This window comes from Pristiophorus japonicus, chromosome 6, assembly GCF_044704955.1.
Source record: "Pristiophorus japonicus isolate sPriJap1 chromosome 6, sPriJap1.hap1, whole genome shotgun sequence".
Classification (NCBI taxonomy): domain Eukaryota; kingdom Metazoa; phylum Chordata; class Chondrichthyes; family Pristiophoridae; genus Pristiophorus; species Pristiophorus japonicus.
The window spans coordinates 100,946,992-100,972,374 of record NC_091982.1 but is presented as its reverse complement, the minus strand read 5'-3'; the positions used below and the strand labels follow the sequence as shown (position 1 = coordinate 100,972,374).

General features: G+C 42.8%; 1 protein-coding gene across 1 annotated transcript in view; it reads right to left on the bottom strand.

Moving 5' to 3' along the window:
• tnmd (tenomodulin) overlaps window positions 1-3,941 on the bottom strand; it is a 102,180-nt gene extending 98,239 nt beyond the window's left edge. The window contains exons 1-2 of the mRNA XM_070883988.1: window positions 3,921-3,941; window positions 3,671-3,811 (exon numbers count right to left, since the gene is read on the bottom strand). Coding sequence (XP_070740089.1) covers window positions 3,671-3,811; window positions 3,921-3,941 — 162 coding nt within the window. The remainder of the gene's footprint in view (window positions 1-3,670; window positions 3,812-3,920) is intronic.
• Window positions 3,942-25,383: the final 21,442 nt, after the last annotated feature.

Genomic DNA, 25,383 nt, shown 5'->3' with positions numbered 1-25,383 from the left:
AGCAAATCCTACATCAGATGTACCAGAAACAAGTCCAAGAGAATATCAGAATTTCAGCCTGAGTCCAAGTCAGGCAGACAAACAGTCTGAAGTTGTAGAGAGTCCAAATGTAGAGCAAGGGTTGTCCAAGGAGAAAAACTCTCCTCAGGCTCAGCCGAGAATGGGTCTAAGTTCGTCACTAAGTTTGAAAAGTTCTGTTCAAGAGCGACGGTATCCTCTTCAAAACAAAAAAACTAATATTAAGTTTGATTTGTAAAAATAGAAAAATAAGTCCATATCTTTTGTTGTGTATAACCATACAAGTTATGTATGATGATTGTTTTGTTATGATTACTTCAATAAGGAGGGAGAAGTGTAATATAGCTTCCCCTAGTGGACTACTGCTTCACTAGGGGAACAGCACCAGCCCTTATACATGGCCTTCTTCGACCTTACAAAGGCCTTTGACACTGTCAACCACGAGGGTCTCCTCCGTTTTGGATGCCCCCAAAAGTTCGTCACCATCCGCCGCCTGCTCCACGATGACATGCAGGCCGTGATCCTTACCAACGGATCCACCACAGACCCAATCCACGTCCGGACCGGGGTCAAACAGGGCTGTGTCATCGCCCCAACCCTCTTCTCAATCTTCCTCGTTGCCATGCTCCACCTCACAGTCAAAAAGCTCCCCGCTGGAGTGGAACTAAACTACAGAACCAGTGGGAACCTGTTCAACATGCGTCGTCTCCAGGCCAGATCCAAGACTACCCCAACCTCTGTCGTCGAGCTACAGTACACGGATGATGCCTGCATCTGCGCACATAGAGGCTGAACTCCAGGACATAGTCGACGTATTTACTGAGGTGTACAAAAGCATGGGCCTTACACTAAACATCCATAAGACAAAGGTCCTCCACCAGCCTGTTCTCACCGCACAGCACTGCCCCCAGTCATCAAGATCCACGGCGCGGCCCTGGACACCGTGGACCACTTCTCATATCTCGGGAGTCTCCTATCAACAAGAGCAGGCATCGACGACGAGATCCAACACCGCCTCCAGTGCGCCAGTGCAGCCTTCGGCTGCCTGAGGAAAAGAGTGTTTGAAGACCAGGTCCTCAAAACTGCCACCAAGCTCATGGTCTACAGGGCTGTAGTAACACCTGCCCTCCTGTATGGCTCAGAGACATGAACCATGTATAGTAGACAACTCAAGTTGCTGGAAAAATATCACCAACGATCTCTCTGCAAGATCCTACAAATCCCCTGGGAGGACAGGCGCACCAACATCAGCATCCTCATTCAGGCTAACATCTCCAGCATTGAAGCACTGACCACACTCGATCAGCTCTGCTGGGCAAGCCACATAGTTCGCATGCCAGACATGAGACTCCCAAAGCAAGTGCTCTACTCGGAGCTCCTTCACGGTAAACGAGCCAAAGGTGAGCAGTGGAAATGCTACAAGCACACCCTCAAAGCCTCCCTGATAAAGTGCGACTTCCCCACTGACACCTGGGAGTTCCTGGCCCAATACCGCCCAAATTGGAGGAAGTGTATCCGAGAGGGCGCTGAGCACCTCGAGTCTCAACACTGAGAGCATGCAGAAATCAAGCGCAGGCAGCAGAAAGAGCGTGCAGCAAACCAGTCCCAACCCTCCTCCCCTCAATGACTATCTGTCTCACCTGTGACAGAGTCTCTGGCTCTCGTATTGGACTGTTCAGCCACCAAAGAACTCACTTCAGGAGTGGAAGCAAGTCTTCCTCGATTTCGAGGGACTGCCTATGATGATGATGACTGCTCCATCTAGTGAACTACTGTGCTAATGCAACTACTGATGTAAATAATAAAAGGGTCATGTGGCCAAGTCACATGATGACAGTTTCTGTGTTGGAGCCATCTTGTAGAATGTGTTTGTTAGTGATGTTGTGACTTACTCTGCCATTTGTAGTGCATTTACGTGACTGTCTCTGTAGTGTTTTGTGGACCAAGTGGCATACCATAATTATAGTCCTTCTTGCAAACCTCCACCTCCTTAGAATTTGCTGGGTAGCGGATTCTATTGTGGTGGACTTGCTGCCTAGCGTGGTACCTGCTGCAATCCATGAACCACCCATTTCTTCCCTGCTGAAGACCTCTCTGTTCTTGTGCTCCACCACAACATGTGCAGCAATGGCTGTTGCACCCTATTCATGGTCAGAGCCTCCAGAACTAATGACTCGCTCTCACTGTACTTACAACTCGCTGTGTTTGTAATCCTATCGCAAGGTAGGAACTGAGAGGAAGATGTTTTTAGATATTGCTCAAACACCTATTTCTGAGAGACTTCAAAAAAAAAACTCTGAGCATGGACAATTGATCTATTGCCACTTCCTCCTGACATTCTACCATTCTTGATGCTCGTCTACTTTTTCATAGCTTCATTAACGGAAGAATGTGGCATTTGATTGGCATTTAATTTACATAGTACCTAGCCCCGGGTTTGATTAATTTTTCTGTTTAACCTGGTGTTCAATCAATAACAATTGCCATTTAAAAGTTTATCATTATAACTGCAACTTTATATTCTGTGCGAGCACTTTTAAAATAATCTATCTGAACTACTGCATAAAATCCGAAGTAGATGGATAGCAGATTCCAGTGAAGAATTGGTGATTATTATAAATATTAAACGGGTCGCCTGGCAGCATAACCCACAAGCAACAAAATCACAAGTGGGTTGTCAAGGTCAGATTGGAAATCTTTGATGGATATTCTATTTATATCACAGATATATATTTATATATTCTCTAAAATGTCTTATTGCTATTTGAGTTTAAGGTTGTAACTCACTTGCATAGACAGTGGCGCAGTATGTGAGTGCTGCTCAATTGCGATTGAGAATATTACTTGTGTAGATGCCAAAAGAAAAATAATTTTCACATGAATAAATGGATTATGTTTGCCTACAATAAAGTTGTGTTAATTAGCATCTTCTGATTGACTAAGCTAACTTAAATTTCCCAATTTGTGTATTAATTACTTGCACTACTGATAGTAGACTCCCGACGTATGGAAACTGGTCCATGTTGTCCAAGGCCGTGCCGTGGATTTTGATGAGCGGGGGGCAGTGCTGTGTGGCAGGGTCAGGTTGGTGGAGGACCTTTGTCTTATGGATGTTTAGCGTAAGGCCCATGCTTTCGTACGCCTCGGTGGGTGGGCCACATTACTTGCATGCCTGACACGGGACTCCCTAAGCAAGCATTCTACTCAGCACCGCTACGCGGCAAGCGAGCCCCAGGTGGGCAGAGGAAATGTTTCAAGGACACCCTCAAAGCCTCCTTGATAAAGCTCAACATTCCCACCAACACCTGGGAATCCCTGGCCCAAGACCACCCAAAATGGAGGAAGAGCATCCGGGAGGGCACTGACCACCTCGAGTCTCGTTGCCGAGAGCATGCAGAAAACAAACACAGGCAGCGAAGGAGCGTGCGGCAAACCAGGCTCCCCACCTACCCTTTCCTTCAACCACTGTCTGCCCCACCTGTGACAGAGACTGTAATTCCCACATTGGACTGTACAGCCACCTGAGAACTCACTTTTAGAGTGGAAGCAAGTCTTCCTCAATTTCGAGGGACTGTCTATGATGATGACTTGCATTACTTTTACTTGCGATTGAAGACAATTGGAAGATAAGGGAGAAACAGAAAATACTCACAGTTTTGAAATCATGGATTTCCACAGACTCTTCACTACCATTTCCTGTTGTGAAGGTCTCAATGCTGTTTATAGCATCGATCTTCATTAAACTTTCTTTGATAGCACCATTGATGTTTATTCGGTACATTATGTCATAAACCTGAAATCAAACAATTTGTTTCAAAATTCTAATTGCACATTTGGGCATTTAAAAAAATTTAAGTTCACGCAATTTAGCTCAAAAGCTATGGAATGAGCAAAATTCAAACCTGTTTGTCTCGATTGGCCATGTCTGTGAGACTGGATTGTGTAAATTGGCTAATGAAAAATAAATGCACATAACCATTTTAAAAAAAGGAAATGAAAAGAAACAGAAAAATGATATCCTGTGTAATTATTTGCCCCTGGCTAATTAAGCAGTTACCATGGCTCTATCATTATAACCAGGGCTGACAATGCCATGGAGATATCACGATTCCATCACATTTTAATTGCTAGTACTAAGGGAGCAATATTCTGATTTGTGGGCGAGAAGGCACTTTAGAAAGTTTTATGGCTCAGGTGGGAATGCTGCAAATTCTGACAACAATTTGCTAAGACATCTAAATAGATGTTAGTTGAAATGAATTCATTTCTATCTTTTCAGTGATGAGAACGACTTATGTCAATGGATGTGACATCAAACCCTGGTGGTAAATACTAAAGTGTAAAGGTGACCATATTTTGAAGAACTTGATCTGTTTACATTTTTTAGAAACTGTCGATCAAATCCCAAAATGGTATATTTGCATCTAAACAAATCTTCCAGTTGCAGAAGGGTGAAATGAAGCATAGATGACAGTTTCTCAGTTAGTATCAAAAACTCCACGACCTTGCTTTAAATAGACGAATGATGACATGGATTCACATAGTACCAACACTGAAATGTCTCTCTGCACTTCACACAAAGACTGTTTTCTTTAATTGATGGGTGTTATTTTGTCATATTGAAGAAATTAGTTCAATTATATCCATTTTGCTCTGCTAGCATAGTTGAGGCCTGGTGTGAGTAACAATATCATAATTTGAAATATGTAGTTTGACTTAAATCAATGGATCTGCCTTGATAACTGCCTCAATTAGGTTTTTTTAAATTTTCATTGGCATAAAATATTTACTGCCATATTAAACCTACACTGGTGGATTTTCATGGGCTGGTAAATGAACGTAAAAGTTAAACAGTTGAAATATTACCCCTGTCATTCCTCTGAAAATTTGTTCAAAGGAGATGTTCTAAATCCACAGCCTACAGCAATCAGAAGTGGCATTCTCACTATCTCCAAATTTACAAAGAACATTAGCAATGCACACCTTTAAATTTATGGAATGATGGAATGTTACAGCACAGAAGGAGGCCATTTGGCTCATGGTGCCTGTGCCAGGTCTTTGAAAGTGCTAGCCAATTAGCCCCATTCCCCTGCTCTTTCCCTATAGCCCTGCACTGTTCTCCCCTTCAAGTATTTATCCAGTTCACCTTTGAAAGTTACTATTGAATCTACTTCCAACTCCCTTTCAGGCAGTGTATTCCAGAACATAATAACTTATTGTATAACATTTTCTGCCTAATCTCACCTCTGGCACTTTTGGCAATAACCTTCAATCTGTGTCGTCTGGTTATCAACTTTTCTGCCAGTGGAAAGAATTTCTTCTTATTTACTCTTATCAATAACCTTCATGATTTTGAATGCGTCTATTAAATCTCCCTTTAACCTTTTCTACATAAAGGAGAACAATCCCAACTTCTCTATTCTCTCCAGATAACTGACGTCCCTCATCACTAGTACCATTTGAGTAAATCTCCTCTGCACCCTCCCCGAGGTTTGACATCCTTCCTAAAGTGTGGTGTCCAGAATTGGAAATAATACTCCAGCTGAGGCCAAGCCAGTGTTTTATAAAGGTTTAGTGTAACCTCCTTGCTTTTGTACTCTTGCTGGAGATTTACGTACAGCAATCTTTGACGGTGACAGGACAAGTTGATAAGGCAGTTTTTTTTTTAAAAGCATATGGGATCCTTGGCTTTGTATTTACAGCCAATGTCCCAGACTCCTCCATCACCATCCCTGGGTATGTTCTCTCCCACCAGCAGAGGTGGTGGCACAGTGGTATACAGTCGGGAGGGAGAAGCCCTGGGAGTCCTCAATATTGACTCCAGACCCCATCAAGTCTCATGGCTTCAGGTCATGCATGGGCAATGAAATCTCCTGGTGATTACCACCTACTACCCTCACTCAGCTGATGAAGCAGTATTCCTCCCTGTTGAACACCACTTGGAAGAAGCACTGAGAGTAGAAAGGGTGCAGAATGTACTCTGGGTGGGGGACTTCAATGTTCATCAAGATTGGCTCGGTAGCACCACTACTGACTGAGCTGGCTGAGTCCTGAAGGACATAGCTGCTAGACTGGGCTTGCAGCAGGTTGTGAGAGAACCAACACGAGGGAAAAACCTACTTAACCTCATCCTCACCAATCTACCTGTCACACATGCATCTGTCCATGACAGCTTTGATAGCAGTGACCGCCGCACAGTCCTCATGGAGACAAAATCCCATCTTCAAACTGAGGACATGCTCCATCATGTGTAGCGCTACAGTAATGTATGCACCTGTGAGCATGCTCACAGGTTTGTAGAGCTGTTGAGAACTAAAAGAGTTGTAGAGCTGTTGAGTTCTGAGTGGCCTAGAAAAATGAACCAACTAGCTCTTAATAGCAATATGTTGCTATGAATTCTTAAGCAAAGAACCCATGAAGCAAATACATTACAACTACCAATGTGCTAAATGTGACTGATTCAGAACAGATCTCGCAGCTCAATACTGGGCATCCATGAGGCGCTATGGGCTATCAGCAGCAGCAGAATTGTAATCCATCACATTCTGTAAACTCATGGCTTGGCATACCCCTCGCTGTACAATTATCATCAAGCCAGGGGACCAATCCTGTTTCAATCACCAGTGCAGAAGAGAATGCCAGGAGCAGCACCAGATGTACCTAACAATGCGGTGCCATTCTGGGCAAGCTGCAACAAGAGTTTACATGCATGCTAAACAGTGGAAGCAGCATGCTACAGACAGAGCTAAGCAATCCCACAATCAACGTATCAGATCAAAGCTCTACAGTCCTGCCACATCTAGTTGTGAATGGTGGTGGACCATTAAGCAACTAACGGGAGGAGGAGACTCCATGAATATCCCCTTCCTCAATGATGGTGGAGCCCACTATGCGAGTGCAATACACAAGGCTGAAGTGTTTACAACCATCTTCAGCCAGAATTGCCAAGTGGATGATCCACATCAGCCTCCTCCTAAGGTCCCCACCATCACAGAAGCCAGTCTTCAGCCAATTCGATTCATTTCATGTGATATCAAGAAAAGCCTGAGTGCCCTGGATACAGCTAAAACTATGGGCCCCGACAACATCACACCTGTCGCGCTGAAGACTTCTGCTCCAGAACTAGCGCACCTCTAGCCAAGCTGTTCCAGTACAGCTGCAACACTGACATCTAACCGACAATGTGGAAAACTGCCCAGGTTTGTCCTGTCCATGAAAAGTAGGACAAATCCAATCCGGTCAATTACCACTCCATCAGTCTACTCTCGATCATCAGGAAAATGATGGAAGGTGTCGTTGACAGTGCTATCAAGTGGCACTTACTTACCAACAACCTACTCAGCGACATTCCGTCTGGGTTCCGCCAGGACCACTCAGCTCCAGACCTCAATATAGTCGTGGACAAAAGAGCTGAATTCTAGAGGTGAGGTTAGAGTGACTGCCCTTGACATTAAATCAGCAGTTGACAGAGTGTGGCATCAAGGAGCCCCAGTAAAATTTAAGTCAATGGGAATCAGGGGGAAAAGTCTACACTGGCTGAGTCATACCTAGCACAAAGGAAGATGGTTGTGGTTGTTGGAGGCCAATCATCTCAGCCCCAGGACATTGCTGCAGGAGTTCCTCAGGATGGTACAAGGCCCAACCATCTTCAGCTGCTTTATCAATGACCTTTTCTACATCACAAGATCAAAAGTGGGAATGTTCGCTGATGATTGCACCGTGTTCAGTGCCATTCGCATCTCCTCAGATAATGAAGCAGTCCATGCCTGCATGCAGCAAGACCTGGACAACATTCAGGCTTGGACTGATAAGTGGCAACTAACATTCACATCACACAAATGCCAGGCAATGACTATCTCCAACAAGCGAGAGTCTAACCACCGCCCCTTGACATTCAGTGACATTACCATCGCCGAATCCCCCACCTGGATGTCACCATTGACTAGAAACTTAAGTGGACCAACCACATAAATACTATGGCAACAAGAGCAGGTCAGAGGCTGGATATTCTGCGATGAGTGTCTCACCTCCTGATTCTCCAAAACCTTTCCACCATCTACAAGGTACAAGTCAGGCAATTACTCTCCACTTGCCTGGATGAGTGTAGCTCCAACACTCAAGAAGCTCAACACTATCCAGGACAAAGCAGCCCACTTCATTGGCACCCCATCCACCTTCTTAAACATTCACTCCCTCCACCACCAGTGGACCTTGGCTGCAGTGTGTACCATCTACAAGATGCACTGCAGCAACTCACCATGGCTTCTTCGACATCACCTCCCAAACTCCCAAACTCTAACACTTAGAAAGACAAGGGCAGCAGGCTCATGGGAGCACCACCACCGCTCCAAGTTACACACCATCCTGACTTGGAAATATATCGCTGTTCCATTGTCGTCGCAGGGTCAAAATCCTGCAATTCCCTCCCTAACAGCACTATGGGAGTACCTTCATCACAAGGACTGCAGCGGTTCAAGAATGTAGCTCACCAGTACCTTCTCAAGGGCAGTTAAGGATAGGCAATAAATGCTGGCCTTGCCAGCTATGCCCACATCTCAAGAACAATTTTTTGAAAAGACCTATGCGCTATTCTGGCCAATTGAACATCCCCAATTTTAATCGCTGCACCATTGGCAGCCATGTCTTCAGCTACCTAGGTCCTAAACTCTCAAATTCTTTCCCTAAATCTCTCTGCCTCTCTACCTTTCTTTCCTCCTTTAATACACTCCTTAAAACCTACCTTTTCACCCAATCTTTTGGTCATCTGCCCAAACATCTGCTTATTTGGCTCGGCGTCAATTTTTAAAACATTATTTCATTGTTGTGAAGCATTTTGGGATGTTTTATTATGTCAAAGGTGCTATATAAACATAAGTTGTTGTTGTACGACTGCATGAGAGTAATTACCAAATAAGTATTGTTTTAGCAGTTGGGTATAAAATGGGGCCTGATGATCGTACCAGACGTCATATCTTCATCTGTGTGGTTTGACTCATCTGTAATTTTTATTGTCTCCTCAAGTTTTAAAACGATATGCATTATGAAATTTGTTCTGAATTTATGCCCACTCGCAATGAGCAACTCTGTTAGGATTTAGAGATGACTTTACTACAGGTCCTCGAGCAACTGATCATGTTGGACCTTGAGACCAAATCTGGTAAGTTCATTCAAGTGGAAAATGTTACTTTTCAGTATTTACAGGAGCTGGCTATATTAAACTAAGCTCACATTTTACCCCAATCTTTCCCATTTCCCCAGGTCGCTGCAGTTTTCTGCTGCACCCTGTTTTCCCTCACTTTCCCTCACTTTCCTTAATATGTCACTGTCATGCCTCAGCAAAAGTATATGCTCGCCCCATTTATTATTGAGGGATAGTTTCACTTTTGATCTATCATGGCATTGACTTGTTATGAAATTGACTTGCTTTGGTAATATGGAGATTTTCTATTTATCCACAATCATCATTATCATCATAGGCAGTCCCGGAATCGAGGAAGACTTGCTTCCACTCTTAACATTAGTTCTTAGGTGGCTGAGCAGTACAATACAAGAACCACAGTCTCTGTCACAGGTGGAACAGATAGTTGTTGAGGGAAGGGTTGGGTGGGACTGGTTTGCCGCACGTTCTTTCCGCTGCCTGTGCTTGACTTCTGCATACTCTCGGCGACGAGACTCGAGGTGCTCAGTGCCCTCACGGATGCACTTCCTCCGCTTAGGATAGTCTTTGGCCAGGGTCACCCAGGTGTCAGCGGGGATGTTGCACTTTACCAGGGAGGCTTTGAGGGTGTCCTTGTAACGTTTCTGCTGCCCACCTTTGGCTCGTTTGCTGTGAAGGAGTTCCGAGTAGAGCGTTTGCTTTGGGAGTCTTGTGTCTGGCATGCGAACTATGTGGCCTGCCCAGCGGAGCTGATCGAGTGTGGTCAGTGCTTCAATGCTGAGGATGTTGGCCTGGTCAAAGATGCTAATGTTGGTGCATCTGTCCTCCCAGGGTATTTGTAGGATCTTGCAGAAACATCGTACAAAACACATTTGATAGAGTGATAGATATCTGTTTATGATCCCGTGAAGCTGAGATAGAGCAGTCAGATACCTTACTGCCATCCTTGTCATAGTAGCAGTTCCACTCATGTCTGACAACCAGTCATCATTTGATGGAAATCTCCATCCATTGGTGTAACACACATCCTCAGTAAGATAATCTGAGGACAAATTATTTGCTTTTGTTGGACATTACCCAAGTCTATACAACATAGACATGTTACAACCAGTAGATCCTTAATACATGAAGAGGTTAGATAAAAGGGGGAGCTAGTACCATGTCCTACAGACTTTATGTTAGGTAGAATCTTATGAGGAGCTGTTTCACTTCTCCCATTACTATGTCTGGAACAGTTTGAAGCCTTGTCACTTAAAAAAGTCTTTAACACAACATTTCAGAAGCTGGATCTCTCTGCCTCTGCTGCTAAAATAATAATAAGCTCGGTTGCAATTTTTCTTCCATCTTCGCACATACAACCAGGGTGCTTCAATGACTTAAGTTAGGTTTCGATTTAGTTACCACTTTAAAAATGTCATTTTTGTAGCCTCTCCAGGTTGAAATGGATACCGTTGGTCTTGCAATGGATTGCGTTTTGAGTAGCTGTCATTATTCGTTCAGTTATGGGATAGGTTAGACTTGGATATGTCATCACTGCAGTGGTTATTTATCAATACATCGTTGCATGAGAAACTGTGTTCACAATGAATTTATGTATGAGTTGATAGTTCTCAATTTAAATTGAAATGCAAATACAATGGGTGTAATTTTATTTTCACCTGCCGAGCAGGAAACTGATGGGATCGGATTTCCTACCCATCTTACACTCGGCCCCATTTTACTTTCCATTGAAGTCCATGAAATGTAAGATCGGATGGCATGTAAAATGGACGGCCAATTTAATACTTTCCCGCTGGCAGTGATGACAGATAACAGTAAACTAATAACACCAGTAAAAATCTATGAGAAAATGTACCTTTATGTAAGTTTATTCCATTCGCTATGTCTTATGAAAGGACTGATCCTCGAAAATGTAAATGATCAATCAAGGCATTCAAATTTGGGTTTCCCCTATTAAGAAAGGAAAGAGGAGTTGCTGGTCAGAACAACAACAACATTGGAGTATAATTGGGCTTTTTCCAAGGAAACTAATGTTGAATCGGGGACAGGGACTCAATAAAATTAACCTGAGTAGAATAACAGTAAAGAAGAAAATAATGGCACTAAAGAGTGACAAGTCCCCAGGAGCAGATGGTTTCCATCTCAGGGTTTTAAAGAAAGTAAGTGAGCACATTGCAGATTCCTTAACTATAATCTTCCAAAGTTCTCTCAATTCAGGAACCGTTGCTTTTGATTGGAAAATTGCACAGGTCACTCCACCATTTAAGAATGGCGAGAGAGGGAAACCAGGGAATTATAGACCAGTTAGCCTAACATCTGTTGTCGGGAAATTGCTAGAGTCTATAATTAAGGATAGGGTGACTGGACACCTCAAAAATGTTCAGTTGATCAGAGAGAGCCAGCATGGATTTGTGAAAGGTAGGCCATGCCTGACAAATCTAATTGAATTTTTTGAAAAGGTGACTAAAGACAGGAGAATATCTATGGATTTTATTTATATGGATTCCCAGAAGGCATTTGATAAAGTCTCACATAAGAGATTGTTATCTAAGGTGGAAGCCCACAGAATTGAGGGAAAATTATTGACCTGTTGAGGAAATTGGCTGAGCGGCAGGAGACAGAGAGTCGTGATAATGGGTAGGTTCTCAAATTGGCAGGATGTGACTCGTGGTGTCCCACAGGGATCTATGTTGGTGCCTCAACTATTCACAGTATTTATTAACCACTTAGATGATGGCATAGAAAGTCATATATCCAAATTTGTTGGACACAAAGAGAGGGGGAATTGTAGGCCGTGTAGATGAAAGCATTACATTACAAAACGATATTGATAGATTAAGTGAATGGGCAAAACTGTGGCAAATAGATTTAAATGTTTGGAAATGTAAGGTCATCCATTTTGGACCTAAAATGGATAGAGCAGGGTACTTTCTAAATGGTGAAAAGCTAAAAACAGTGGAGGTCCAAAGAGACTTGGGGTTCCAGGCACATAGATTATTAAAATGTTATGAACAGGTAAATTGTTTTTTTTTATCAAAAAGGCTAATGGAATGCTGGCCTTTATATCTAGTGGACTAGAATACAAGGGGGTAGAAGTTGTGCTGCAGTGCTATAAAACCATGGTTAGACCACACCTGGAGTACTGTGAGCAGTTCTGAGCATCACACCTTAGGAAAGATATATTGGCCTTAGAGGGAGTGCAGTGTAGGTTTACAGAATGATACCTGGACTTAAAGGGTTAAGTTACAAGGAGAGATTACACAAATTAGGGTTGTATTATCTAGAATTTAGACAGTTAAGGGGTGATCTGATCGAAGTTTTCAAGATATTAAGGGGAACAGATAGGGTAGATAGAGAGAAACTATTTCTGCTGGTTGGCGAGTCCAGGACTAGGGGTTATAGTGTAAAAATTAGAGCCAGTCCTTTCAGGGTGAAAATAGGAAACACTTCCACACACAAAGGCTGGTAGAAGTTTGGAACTCTCTTACAGAAACGGTGCTAGATCAAAGGTTAATTTTAAATCTGAGATTGTCAGCTTTTTGTTTACCAAAGGTATTAAGGGGTATGGGCCAAAGGCAGCATATGGAGTTAGTCAGCCATGATCTCATTGAGTGGCGGAACAGTCTCGAGGGCTCAATGGCCTACTCCTGTTACCATGGCTCATTTTGAACTTCACTGCCTGGGTTGGTAACCTGATGGAGCAGGTCCCTCGCCCATTCTAGAACTCGCCTGATGATCCTTCTATTGATCTCAATGGAGCAAAAATCAGGCGCCTTTTACAAGGACTGGATGGTCGGCTCCGACTGGATATGACCTGGGCGCTGAAATGGATAATTACCCCCAACGTCTCCCACATGCCTATTTCTGGCCTCGTCTAAAGCTCTGGTGCTCGGTGATGTTCCCTTTATATCCTCGTCTTTTTGTGCATGTGACATGACAGTTAAAACCCCAATTTGAGTATGTCCTTACTTAAATAATAATTTGTCATTTAAAATTGAAGGGGGTGGGGGCTGGTCATAAATGTAGCAAGTGGAATAACAATTTTGCATAATATTCCCAGAGGGATTGCAAATGCTGGTATCGTGATTGCTAATTATTGTGTCCACAGGAAGGGAATTTCCCTTTGTTTTATATTGAGAACAAATCTGATGCAGTACAGAAAATGATATACTAGCAATCTAACTATCTGTAATAATATATATCAAATCCTTGACATTGTTGTGTGTTTGTTACAATAATGACAATTGACACTGCTTCAGTAATGCTCCTGTAATCCCCGGTACATTCATTTCAACTGCTAATGTTGCAATGGGTAACACTTGCAATGCACGTTTCCTCCATAGGTGGCACTGCCATGCTTCTATTCTCACCAGCCCAAGCCATTTCAAGCCTGTCTCCAGGAACTTCTGTTGGCTTTCTACAAGAACTCAAATCTGAAGGCGTTTGGCTAGTTATAGGTCATTATATGCAGACCTGGGAGAATTTTGCTGATTCTTATTCATTACACTTTACTTCTGAAGCAAATTAAATCTATTATTTTACTGCTAGTTCTCTCTGTTGGACGTAAATAAATCCATCGGCTTCTCCTGCTATGGTAAATTTTAAAAATGGCCGCTTTCATTATTTAGTGTTCTCGCCTCCTAAGCTGCACATATTTTGAGTCTTTTGATTCATTGCATTGTGATTAGCACTTAACAGATAAATGGTCCTTCTCCCCTCTGTTCTTTGGAATTCTCTGCCCCAGACAGCTGTGGAGGTTGGGTCATTGAATATATTTAAGGTGGAGATAGACAGATTTTTGAAAGGTAAGGTTTATGGGGAGTGGGCAGGGGAGTGGAGTTGAGGCCAAGATCAGATGAGCCATGATCTTATTGAATGGTGAAACAGGCTCGAGGGGAAGAATGGCCTACTCCTGCTCCTATTCCTTATGTTCTTATGTGCTAAACAACTATCTGTGTTCATGATTTCAGAACTCTCAAATTAGAGATATTTGTCCTCCTCATCATTTAAAATTCATTACATTTTACATTTGAACCAAATCAAACCATCTCCTTTTCTGTTTATTTTTATCCCCCACAGTATATTGGATTTACCGGCATTTAATTACAAGGTCATTTAATATCTACTTGGTGAGTGGATTCAGTTTTTATTCTCTGCAGATTGCGTTCAACAATAAGTATGAAAAAGTTATTTATTTTCAGCCAAAGCATTAAAATATACAGGATATTGCAGCTAATTAAAGGATACAGAAGCAACCAAAATGATTGCAGGAATGGAGCGATTGTATTATGAGGAGTGATTATGTACATTGGCCATGTTCTCACTGGAAAAGAGAAGTTTGAGCAGTGATTTGACTGCTGTTTTTACAGTTTTAAATAGACTAGATAATGTAGACCAGAACAAACTGTTCCCACCTTGCCCAGAACATTAAAACCAGAGCACTTGAAGAGGGGTAAGTTCAAAACAAATCAGTGGAAACAATATTTCAGAGACTGAGGGGTCAATCTATGGAACAGATTTCCTAGGAAGATGATGGAAGCTGCTGGTATTGACTAATTCAAATACAATTGAGATAGATTTATTTCAGAAACGAACACTTTAGGATGCAGTATATGAGTAATTTGAGACATGACATGACAAGTGTAGCAAGCTTGGGAGGAACAGGTGACTTTGGACCTATAGTTCCAAAAGCTCTCCACCATTGGAGGTTTCCTTGTGTCATTTCTGGGTCTGTTGCAGACTAATTGATGGCTATTGATTGCTATGATTATTGAATTTATTTAATCGTATAAAGGCCAAGTGTGAGTAATTATTCACCCCGTGTCGTCATCAGAGGCAGTCCCTCGGAAGTGAGGAAGACTTGCTTCCACTCTTAGAATGAGTTCTCAGGTGGCTGAACAGTCCAATACGAGAACCACAGTCCCTGTCACAGGTGGGACAGACAGTGGTTGAGGGAAGGGGTGGGTGGGACTGGTTTGCCGCACGCTCCTTCCGCTGCCTGCGCTTGGTTTCTGCATACTCTCGGCGATGAGACTCGAGGTGCTCAGCGCCCTCCCGGATGCTCTTCCTCCACTTAGGGCGGTCTTTGGTGTATCGTAACACTGAAAGTTTCCAGGTAAACTGTTTGGGCAGGACTGCCTTCCTCTCACTGTGTGTATATAAACAATGTGGTATATATTCAAGAGGGAGTTAGATATGGCCCTTACAGCTAAAGGGATCAAGGGTTATGGAGAGAAAGCAGGAAAGGGGTACTGAGGGAATGTTCAGCCATGATCTTATTGAATGGTGGTGCAGGCTCGAAGGGCCGAATGGCCTACTCCTGCACCTAGTTTCTCGTTTCTATGAACAAGTCCACTGCTGTTGTATCATGCGACTCTTAGTATGGTAGAAGGCGAATAGGTGAGCCTTGTTTTTTTTCTGTCTAGCAATGCCTATGTTCCTAAATATGACTAACTTTTTTCAGTCGCTATGTGTGGAGCGATGTGATATTCTTTCGGAAATATCAAAATAATCAACATTGTTCATTATTTAAGTTCGATGTGCAATGTCATGGCACATTCATTAGCACTGTGACAAAAACAAATGAAAGCCCTAAGACACTCTCTAACTGGATGAACTCTTTAGCGCTCCTCAAAACAAGTATCAGCCATGGCTCAGTGGTAGCACTCTTGCCTCTGTACCAGAAGGTTGTGGGTTCCAATCCTACTCTAGAGACTTGAGCACATAAACTAGGCTGACACTTCAGTGCAGTACTGAGAGAGTGCTGCACTGTCGGAGTTGCCATATTTCAAATGAGATGTTAAACTGAGACCCTGTCTGCCCTCTCAAGTGGATGTGAAAGATTCTATGACACTATTCAAAAAGGAGTTAGTCCTGGTGTCCTGGCCAATATTTATCCCTCAACAAACATCACTGGAACAGATTAACTGGTCATTATCACATCGCTCTTTGCGTGTGGACCTTGCTGTGCACACATTGGCTGCTGCATTTCTTACATTACAACAGTGAACACACTTCAAAAGTACTTCATTGGCTATAAATCGCTTTGGGACGCCCTGAGTTCATATCATTGCAGTCTTTCTTTCAAAAGATTTCTTAATCTGCTAGCCAGAAATTGTACCGATGTATTTTTTCAGTTCCAACGAGTCCTCCCTTCAGAAATGGTAAGAAAGTAAACTGGTGCTTGAAAATGAGAATTATTTCTGTATATTTCATTACAGAATGGTTAGACTAGATATCCTGCAGCTATAATGGACCTTTTCACTGCAGTTAATTATCCTTTCCCTGGGCAGCAAAAAAAATCAGTGATTCTCAAAAGATAAATGGATTTGCCTAGTTCTCAAAACAATTGCTTTGTAAATTTACAGCACATCCTTAATTCACAGTAGTGATATTTTGCAATTTATTTTTCCCTCTCTCACTCCTGACCCAAACTACCCTGGTGCGAATCAGGAGTGATTCAGTATCTGCCACACAATTCTCAGTGAGCTGTGTCGCAATGCATCAGCTATAATGTTATGCAAGTAGATGCTCAGACTCAGCCTACTATACTTAAATAGGCGAATCTGGTTATGATGCTCAAAATATAACCATTGCCTCAGTAAGATTGACACTGCTGAATAATATTTAAGATTTGCTTTGACTTTGCTGAATAATACTTGAGACTTATTTCCACCTAAATATGACTTTTTTGTCTTTGCGAATATTTATGAATACTCGTTCCTTTTAAGAATGCAGTTGGTGAACCTGACTTCAGCATTCAATCGAAAAACCTACTGATGTATGTCGAATAACACAAGCTCAAAAAAGAAGCTGAGTCATAGGTTGGTCTTTTCATCTTTGCAATCAAATAAAATTCATTTGTGTTTTCTCTGTCATGTTTATTCTCCTGGAGAAGCTGAAATATTACTTACAGCTGGCGTTAAAATTTTACTTGCCTTCAAGAGAGCCATGCTGCTGGTCATAGAAACTGTAAGCACACTGTCCAGTGATGTAGCATGTTGGTGCGTGAGCATGTTATGTTATGGCGAGGCTGCGAACTCTCACCCACAATTGCATACATGGTGAGGTTTTGGTCTAAGCTGGACTAGCTGGATGAGATGCTTTCATTAAGGGAGAGAAGGAAAATTGAATGTGGTCCAATTGGGCTGTTGCACATACCTTCGAATGGCCAACCTATGTACAGCATGCGCAGAACCCCCAGGAACAAATCACCGGCCTGCCCTCTCGGGGTACATGGCAAGGGAGGGAGCCTAAAGAGGGAAAGTTCAGCTATAAATGGCTGAGGATGGTAGGAGATACGAACAAGATCATTTAATTGGAAGTAGTTCATCCGACTTAACCCTTGCTTTCTTCAAAATGTCTTTGAACGATAAGGGAGTCAAGGGTTATGGGGAGCGGGCGGGGAAGTGGAGTTTAGGCCACGATCAGATCAGCCATGATCTTACTGAATGGTGGAGCAGGCTCGAGGGGCCAAATGGCCTACTCCTGCTCCTATTTCTTATTTTCTTACGTTCTTACATCATTCCTGTTTTACACACAGAATAGAATAATTTTTTTTTAGCCCTTCTCTTTTATTACTCTTTAAATACATAGATCATCCAAACTAATACTTACCAGTAAGAAAAATGGAAAAAATTGTTGACTGGGCATTGCCATAGTTACAATCTAAAGTGATACGAAGAAAACTCCCTGAAGAAGAAAGTGGACTCAACCTCGTATTCAAATCGTCAAATGATCTATGTACTCTTTCTGATGGCAATAATTTTGTTTATTTTGACACACAGATATTTGGAGATTATTCAAGGCATTTGCAATTAAAATTAGGTTAAAGGTAAAGAACTTACTTATTTAAAGAACTTCCTGCTAAAACCAGACCCTGTTGACCTGGAGATCCACTTCTCCCCTTACTCTTCGGTCTCTCAGTGAGACCATTAACAGTTTATATTCAAGGGTATTCTGTGCTCAGTAGTTTGCACTCATACCAAGGTTGACAAAATCTCTCTTTATTTCTGTGTAATTCTACTTCTTTTGTCTACCCACCCGGCAGGTAGAACTGTTTGAGAGATTGCCTGGTTATCACGTGAGCTCGGACAACTTTCTTCCCTTGCAGCAATGGGGGAAAAACTAGTGCTCAAAAATATCCTTCCCAGCATAAGTTTCATATGGTTCATATAGCAACTAAGCATGTGTTGAGAAATGGTCAGTCTATTCATTCCAAGGGGCTGTATACAATCTGAACTGCTCAATATTTTAAGTTATTTAGTTGCTTGAGGGAGATGAACAACTGCAATAATATTCCCAAGAAGAGATGAAGGAAATTCTTGCATGACCTTGACAAAAACTTGAGCAGAAGCCTCCAGGATACAAACACAACATTGCTGAACCCAGACCAGAGATTTACGTTGGTCAAAAACCTATTTAGAAACAATATTTTTTGTACTCATTCAAGCGCAGGTCATCCGCAGTGGAGAATAGAACAGTTAATGAAATAGTCACTTTAACAGTGATTGGCAGAGTCCCAGAGCCCAGGTCAGGTGCTGTACAACGGCACTTGTTTTTCCATTACCCACACCTTATGACTGCTCTGAGTGAGTTTGCCAATACACGGCCATTCTTAGTGAGATATATTTCTGTTCTGTGGCCTCATGCCCGATGAGGAAGTGCATTCAGATCGCCCTTACTCATTTCACCAAAGGCCCTTATCGCCAATGATACTGGAGACGTCTATGCCATCAATCTGTGCTGTATTCAAACCTAGAGCCAAAGTAAGGCTAGCAGGATGAATGGGGGACCTCTTCTAAGACCTTTGTCCATGGTGCTGGCCACTGGGAAGTGTGCAATAGCTGGCCAGAGATGATTCTTTTCTGTCTGTTGTTTAGGTCACTCCTCACAGTGGCATGGGTGACAGGGAAGTCCAGGGTGAGCGTTATTTCCTTGATGATGTGCACTGTGGTTCTCTAAACTGTCCTCTCAAAATCTGTGTTTGACAGTGCATAATATAATCTGGACATTAAACTAAATCATCAATTACTCCTTTACTTGGATCCTGGGATGATGATTATAGAACAGTTGCCTTTTTAAACTTCAATGGCCATGTAGCAACTGAGGGAGTTGTTAAATTGCTGAGATACATACATCAGATATTGCATTTCCTTTCCAATAGCAAAAGACTGCTTCAGGCTGGAATGCAATCAGTTTCTGCGATATATACAAATCGGGACACAATTAGGTAGTATGCATTAAACTGAAACAATTCTAATTGCGAACAGTTTCTGTAAGCCAATGAAACTGGTCATGGCTGTGTCGGGGCTATAAATAGAGCTGGAGTGTCGGGCCCTGGAACAGCGTGGGCTGCCCCGACCTGTGTGAGAACACCACCGCAGGTCAGGGCCCTGGAACATCGTGGCGGAGGTGCGGCGAATGAGGGTACGGGGCCCAGAAGAGCCAAGGGCCCAGGGGCAGCACGGGCCAGCCCACACTGCGATATGTGTGCGCACTAGGTCCATGCAGCAGAGCAGGTCTCCAGTCCTCCTGGTTAATCCTTGCCACTGGAGAAAGGCCTAGCTCTGTCAAGCCCGTGTGGTGGCTGGTGTGCAATGGTCACCACACGTTAAAAAAAAATCCACGCACAGGCATCTTCCACCCCCTCAACTGGAGTTCAGGACTGGAATATCTGGTCCTTCATTGAAACATCTGTGAACTCTCGTGGAAGCAAGTCATCCTCGTTCGAGGGACCGCCTATGATGATGATGATAAAGGGTGGAGGATCCGCTAATGCCTGTTTTGCAGCACCGCCGAAGACAAGTTTCTACCCTATAGGGCACTGCGGGTGAATATCTTGCAACAACTGGCCTTGTCCACACTACAATTCTTAATTATGGCTTATGGCCTGGATTCAAAGATAGGATGATCATCTGTCTCCTGGCGGTATGGAGATTTATCTGTCACACAGTCACCAACTACTTATCACTGGGCTGTAAATGCTGGAAATAATGGCTTTTGTGCAAATCACTACACAATTGAAGAGCACAGGGAAGAATTCCAAAGAGAGTTGGGGAAAATATTTTTAAATTCAAATAATTGCTGAGTAATTATCACCCCACGCAATCTGCAGCAGCAGTGAGACTATATCCACAGTATCAGATGAATAGTTTATAAAGAAAGACATAACTTATGAATGGGATTGTAAAATATAAAGGTTTAGTATTTGGGTATTGAAGAAAACAAGAAGTGTGGATACTCAGTAACAGGTAATGCATACTATAACAAAACACATATGTGTACATGTACATTTTTTCATATATATATATAGCAATGTTGTTCTTCAATTAAGAAACAATTCTCCTAGCACCATTTGTTATAAAGATGTTCAAGTTTGCACAGTGGAGCATTGCTTTATGCCTCTTGATTGCTACCAATTACATAGTTAAATCCCTGGGGAAAGTGCTGAGGTCAGTAGTGTGAGTACATAAACCTCCCATTCCTAAAATTGATCTCCACTGCAAGAACTTGAGTATCTTCATTACAGAAGGAAGGGGAAAAAATCTTTTTTGTGCGGGCTTCTTTATCTGCTGCCTATACCTTACAAGAAATAATGATTTTTTTTGACAAATCTTGGAGCATTGCAGTATTATTTTAAATCATTCACCCCATAAAATATAACATTCCCTGGACTAGAGGGTAGGCTGGCAGCCTGCTCGCATTCCTCTCTGTAAATGTCATTCTTGAACTAGGTTAATAGAGATTGTGCAAGAGGTCTCATCAGGTTGAGTTAAGAACATAAGAAGAACATAAGAACATAAGAACATAAGAATTAGGAACAGGAGTAGGCAATCTAGCCCCTCGAGCCTGCTCCGCCATTCAACAGGATCATGGCTGATCTGGCCGTGGACTCAGCTCCACTTACCCGCCCGCTCCCCGTAACCCTTAATTCCCTTATTGGTTAAAAATCTATCTATCCGTGACTTGAATACATTCAATGAGCTAGCCTCAACTGCTTCCTTGGGCAGAGAATTCCACAGACTCACAACCCTCTGGGAGAAGAAATTCCTTCTCAACTTGGTTTTAAATTGGCTCCCCCGTATTTTGAGGCTGTGCCCCCTAGTTCTAGTCTCCCCGACCAGTGGAAACAAACTCTCTGCCTCCATCTTGTCTATCCCTTTCATTATTTTAAATGTTTCTAAAAGATCACCCCTCATCCTTCTGAACTCCAACGAGTAAAGACCCAGTCTACTCAATCTATCATCATAAGGTAACCCTCTCATCTCCGGAATCAGCCTAGTGAATCGTCTCTGTACCCCCTCCAAAGTTAGTATATCCTTCCTTAAGTAAGGTGACCAAAACTGCACGCAGTACTTCAGGTGCGGCCTCAGCAATACCCTATACAGTTGCAGCAGGACCTCCCTGCTTTTGTACTCCATCCCTCTCGCAATGAAGGCCAACATTCCATTCATCTTCCTGATTACCTGCTGCACCTGCAAACTAACCTTTTGGGATTCATGCACAAGGATCCCCAGGTCCCTCTGCACCGCAGTATGTTGTAATTTCTCCCCATTCAAATATTATTCCCTTTTACTGTTTTTTTTCCCAAGGTGGATGACCTCACACTTTCCGACATTGTATTCCATCTGCCAAACCTTAGCCCATTTGCTTAACCTATCTAAATCTCTTTGCAGCCTCTCTGTGTCCTTGACACAACCCGCTTTCTCACTAATCTTTGTGTCATCTGCAAATTTTGTTACACTACACTCGGTCCCCTCTTCCAGGTCATCTATGTATATTGTAAACAGTTGTGGTCCCAGCACTGATCTCTGTGGCACCACTAACCACCGATTTCCAACCCGAAAAGGACCCATTTATCCCGACTCTCTGCTTTCTGTTAGCCAGCCAATTCTCTATCCATGCTAATACATTTCCTCTGATTCCGCGAACCTTAATCTTCTGCAGTAACCTTTTGTGTGGCACCTTATCGAATGCCTTTTGGAAATCTAAATACACCACATCCATCGGTACACCTCTATCCACCATGCTCGTTATATCCTCAAAGAATTCCAGTAAATTAGTTAAACATGATTTCCCCTTCATGAATCCATGTTGCGTCTGCTTGATTGCACTATTCCTATCTAGATGTCCCGCTATTTCTTCCTTAATGATAGTTTCAAGCATTTTTCCCACTGCAGATGTTAAACTAACCAGCCTATAGTTACCTGCCTTTTGTCTGTCCCCTTTTTTAAACAGAGGCGTAGCATTAGCTGCTTTCCAATCCGCTGGTACCTCCCCAGAGTCCAGAGAATTTTGGTAGATTATAACGAATGCATCTGCTATAACTTCCGCCATCTCTTTTAATACCCTGGGATGCATTTCATCCGGACCAGGGGACTTGTCTACCTTGAGTCCCATTAGCCTGTCCAGCACTATCCCCCTAGTGATAATGATTGTCTCAAGGTCCTCCCTTCCCATATTCCTGTGACCAGCAATTTTTGGCATGGTTTTTGTGTCTTCCACTGTGAAGGCCGAAGCAAAATAATTGTTTAAGGTCTCAGCCATTTCCACATTTCCCATTATTAAATCTCCCTTCTCATCTTCTAAGGGACCAACATTTACTTTAGTCACTCTTTTCCGTTTTATATATCTGTAAAAGCTTTTACTATCTGTTTTTATGTTTTGCGCAAGTTTTCCTTCGTAATCTATCTTTCCTTTCTTTATTGCTTTCTTAGTCATTCTTTGCTGTTGTTTAAAATTTTCCCAATCTTCTAGTTTCCCACTAACCTTGGCCACCTTATACGCATTGGTTTTTAATTTGATACTCTCCTTTATTTCCTTGGTTATCCACGGCTGGTTATCCCTTCTCTTACCGCCCTTCTTTTTCACTGGAATATATTTTTGTTGAGCACTATGAAAGAGCTCCTTGAAAGTCCTCCACTGTTCCTCAATTGTTTAGTCTGTGTTTCCAGTCTACTTTAGCCAACTCTGCCCTCATCCCACTGTAGTCCCCTTTGTTTAAGCATTGTACGCTCGTTTGAGACACTACTTCCTCACCCTCAATCTGTATTACAAATTCAACCATACTGTGATCACTCATTCCGAGAGGATCTTTTACTAGGAGATAAGAAATAGGAGCAGGAGTAGGCCATTTGGCCCTTCGAGTCTGCTCCGCCATTCAACAAGATCATGGCTGGTTACCCACCAGTTTTCCTCTGCTCCCTGTTAGAAAATGCCTAGTATTCATTAGCTGTCTCTCAAAGGTTATGGCTAAGAAAGAGACTTGCCCTGTGGGAAGTTGGGGGTGAACATTTGTCTCCCATCACTCCACAGTGAAGTGCTTCACTGTGACATCCAGAAGGGTGCTAAGCCCACCATACCACCTGCTTCACAATCCTGCCTGCTCCCCAATGCAATCGTCTACTTGCTCTTGCCTCTTCTTGTCTGTTCTTGCCAATGTTTCAGATCTTCACTACCATTCTTCATGGCCACCACTCCTCTCCCTGGCCTGCTGCCTTGGGCCTCTGTTGCTGCTTGTTCCTAACCCCTGCCCCACCCACTCCTGCAGCATGCTCCCTCAAGCCTTTTCCAATGTACTTCCTCTCACAATGCCCCTTTAATCTTTGACCACAATGCTGGGGCCCCCCCACCCAATGATGGATAGTGGTGAGTCATTGAGGGGAAGGGGGTTGAAAAGACACAGGATGGGGTGAGGAGGGGCAATGGGGGGAAGCGATGGGCATGAGACAAGATGTGGCACTGGATGGTCAAATGTGGGGCCAGGGAATGGAGTTACATCCCTCCCCCTGACTATTACCCACACCCTCCACTGATTGGCACTCCTATCTCCCATTGGCAAAAGCAAGGAGGAAGGGAGGTGGAAGAAGAAAAGGGAGAGAGACCGAGCACAAAAGAAAGAGAGGGCAGAGAAAGAACTAGGAAAGAAGTTACAGAAAGAAGCAAAAGAATATGTAGAGACATTCAGAAAACATCAGAACACAGAGAACCAGAAACGATAATGACAGGAAGGCAGAACCAAAATCAACCACATGGATAGATAATCCACTATAAGCCCACTGACTCCCACAGCTACCTGGACTACATTTCCTCCCATCCCGCTTCTTGTAAGGACTCTATTCCATTCTCCCAGTTTCCCCATCTCTGTCACATCTGTTCTGACGATGCTACCTTCCATTCCGATATGTCTTCCTTTTTCCTCAACCGAGGATTCCCCTCTACCGTAGCCGACGGGTCCGTTCTATTTCCTGCACAGCTGTTCTCACCCCTTCTCCTCTCTCCCAGAACCACGATAAGGTTCCCTTTGTCCTCACCTTCCACACCACCCGTTATTAATATTGGGCAGGGTGTAAAACCAGTGTTCCACCCGATCGGTTAAAACTGCCCCCGATATGTTCGCAGTCTGCTTATATTGAACAACACTGCTGACTCTGGAAATAACTTGTTGTGGGTGTAGCTGCCAAAGTTTTGTTTTGTAAAGGTGATTGCAATATTAGCAGTGACACTTAGTCTGCCAAACCATCAATTTTTCATTGCTGTCAGTGCGGTATGCAGCCAATTCCAATTGAGTCCAATTGTAATTTGACCTTTAATAATGATCCCATTTTTCACAAAGAATTATGATAATGGACTTAATCTATTTTTATTTAAAGCATGTGAAAAGTAAACACATGTGAAATTCACTTAAACGACATGTCATTTGGGAAAAGATCTGGTCCTGCAGGACATCATTTAAAAGAAAAAGATTTTGGCAAATGTTTCCCAATCTTCCAGCCTATAGGAAAACCTTTACCCTGGGATTGATTCCAAAAGTTAGCCGAACCCTTGTCTAAATGATGGAGAGACTGGTGATCTGCACTGCAGTAGTTTACCCTTCTGAATCTGGAATAAATCCAATGAACCAATAGTCATGGAAAGAAAAAGAGCTTAACAGCACTGCCATTAAGTTAGACGTATGTGGATTCCAGCCTCAGACTATTAAATAAGAATGACGGGTAATCAGTTATTTAGCTATAGCACACTTATGAAAGCTTCTGAAAGGATGAACTGTATTTCATTTTGAGCATTACTAAGCGCGACTGGGATTTTATTTTGTTGTCGCAAGCAATAAAGTCTGAATTTTTCAAAAGTCTCTTCTGTGCAACAAATTGCCACCCAGATGTTAATTCAGGAGGTCATTTGTTATTTTACTGCCTATTAGGAGCATA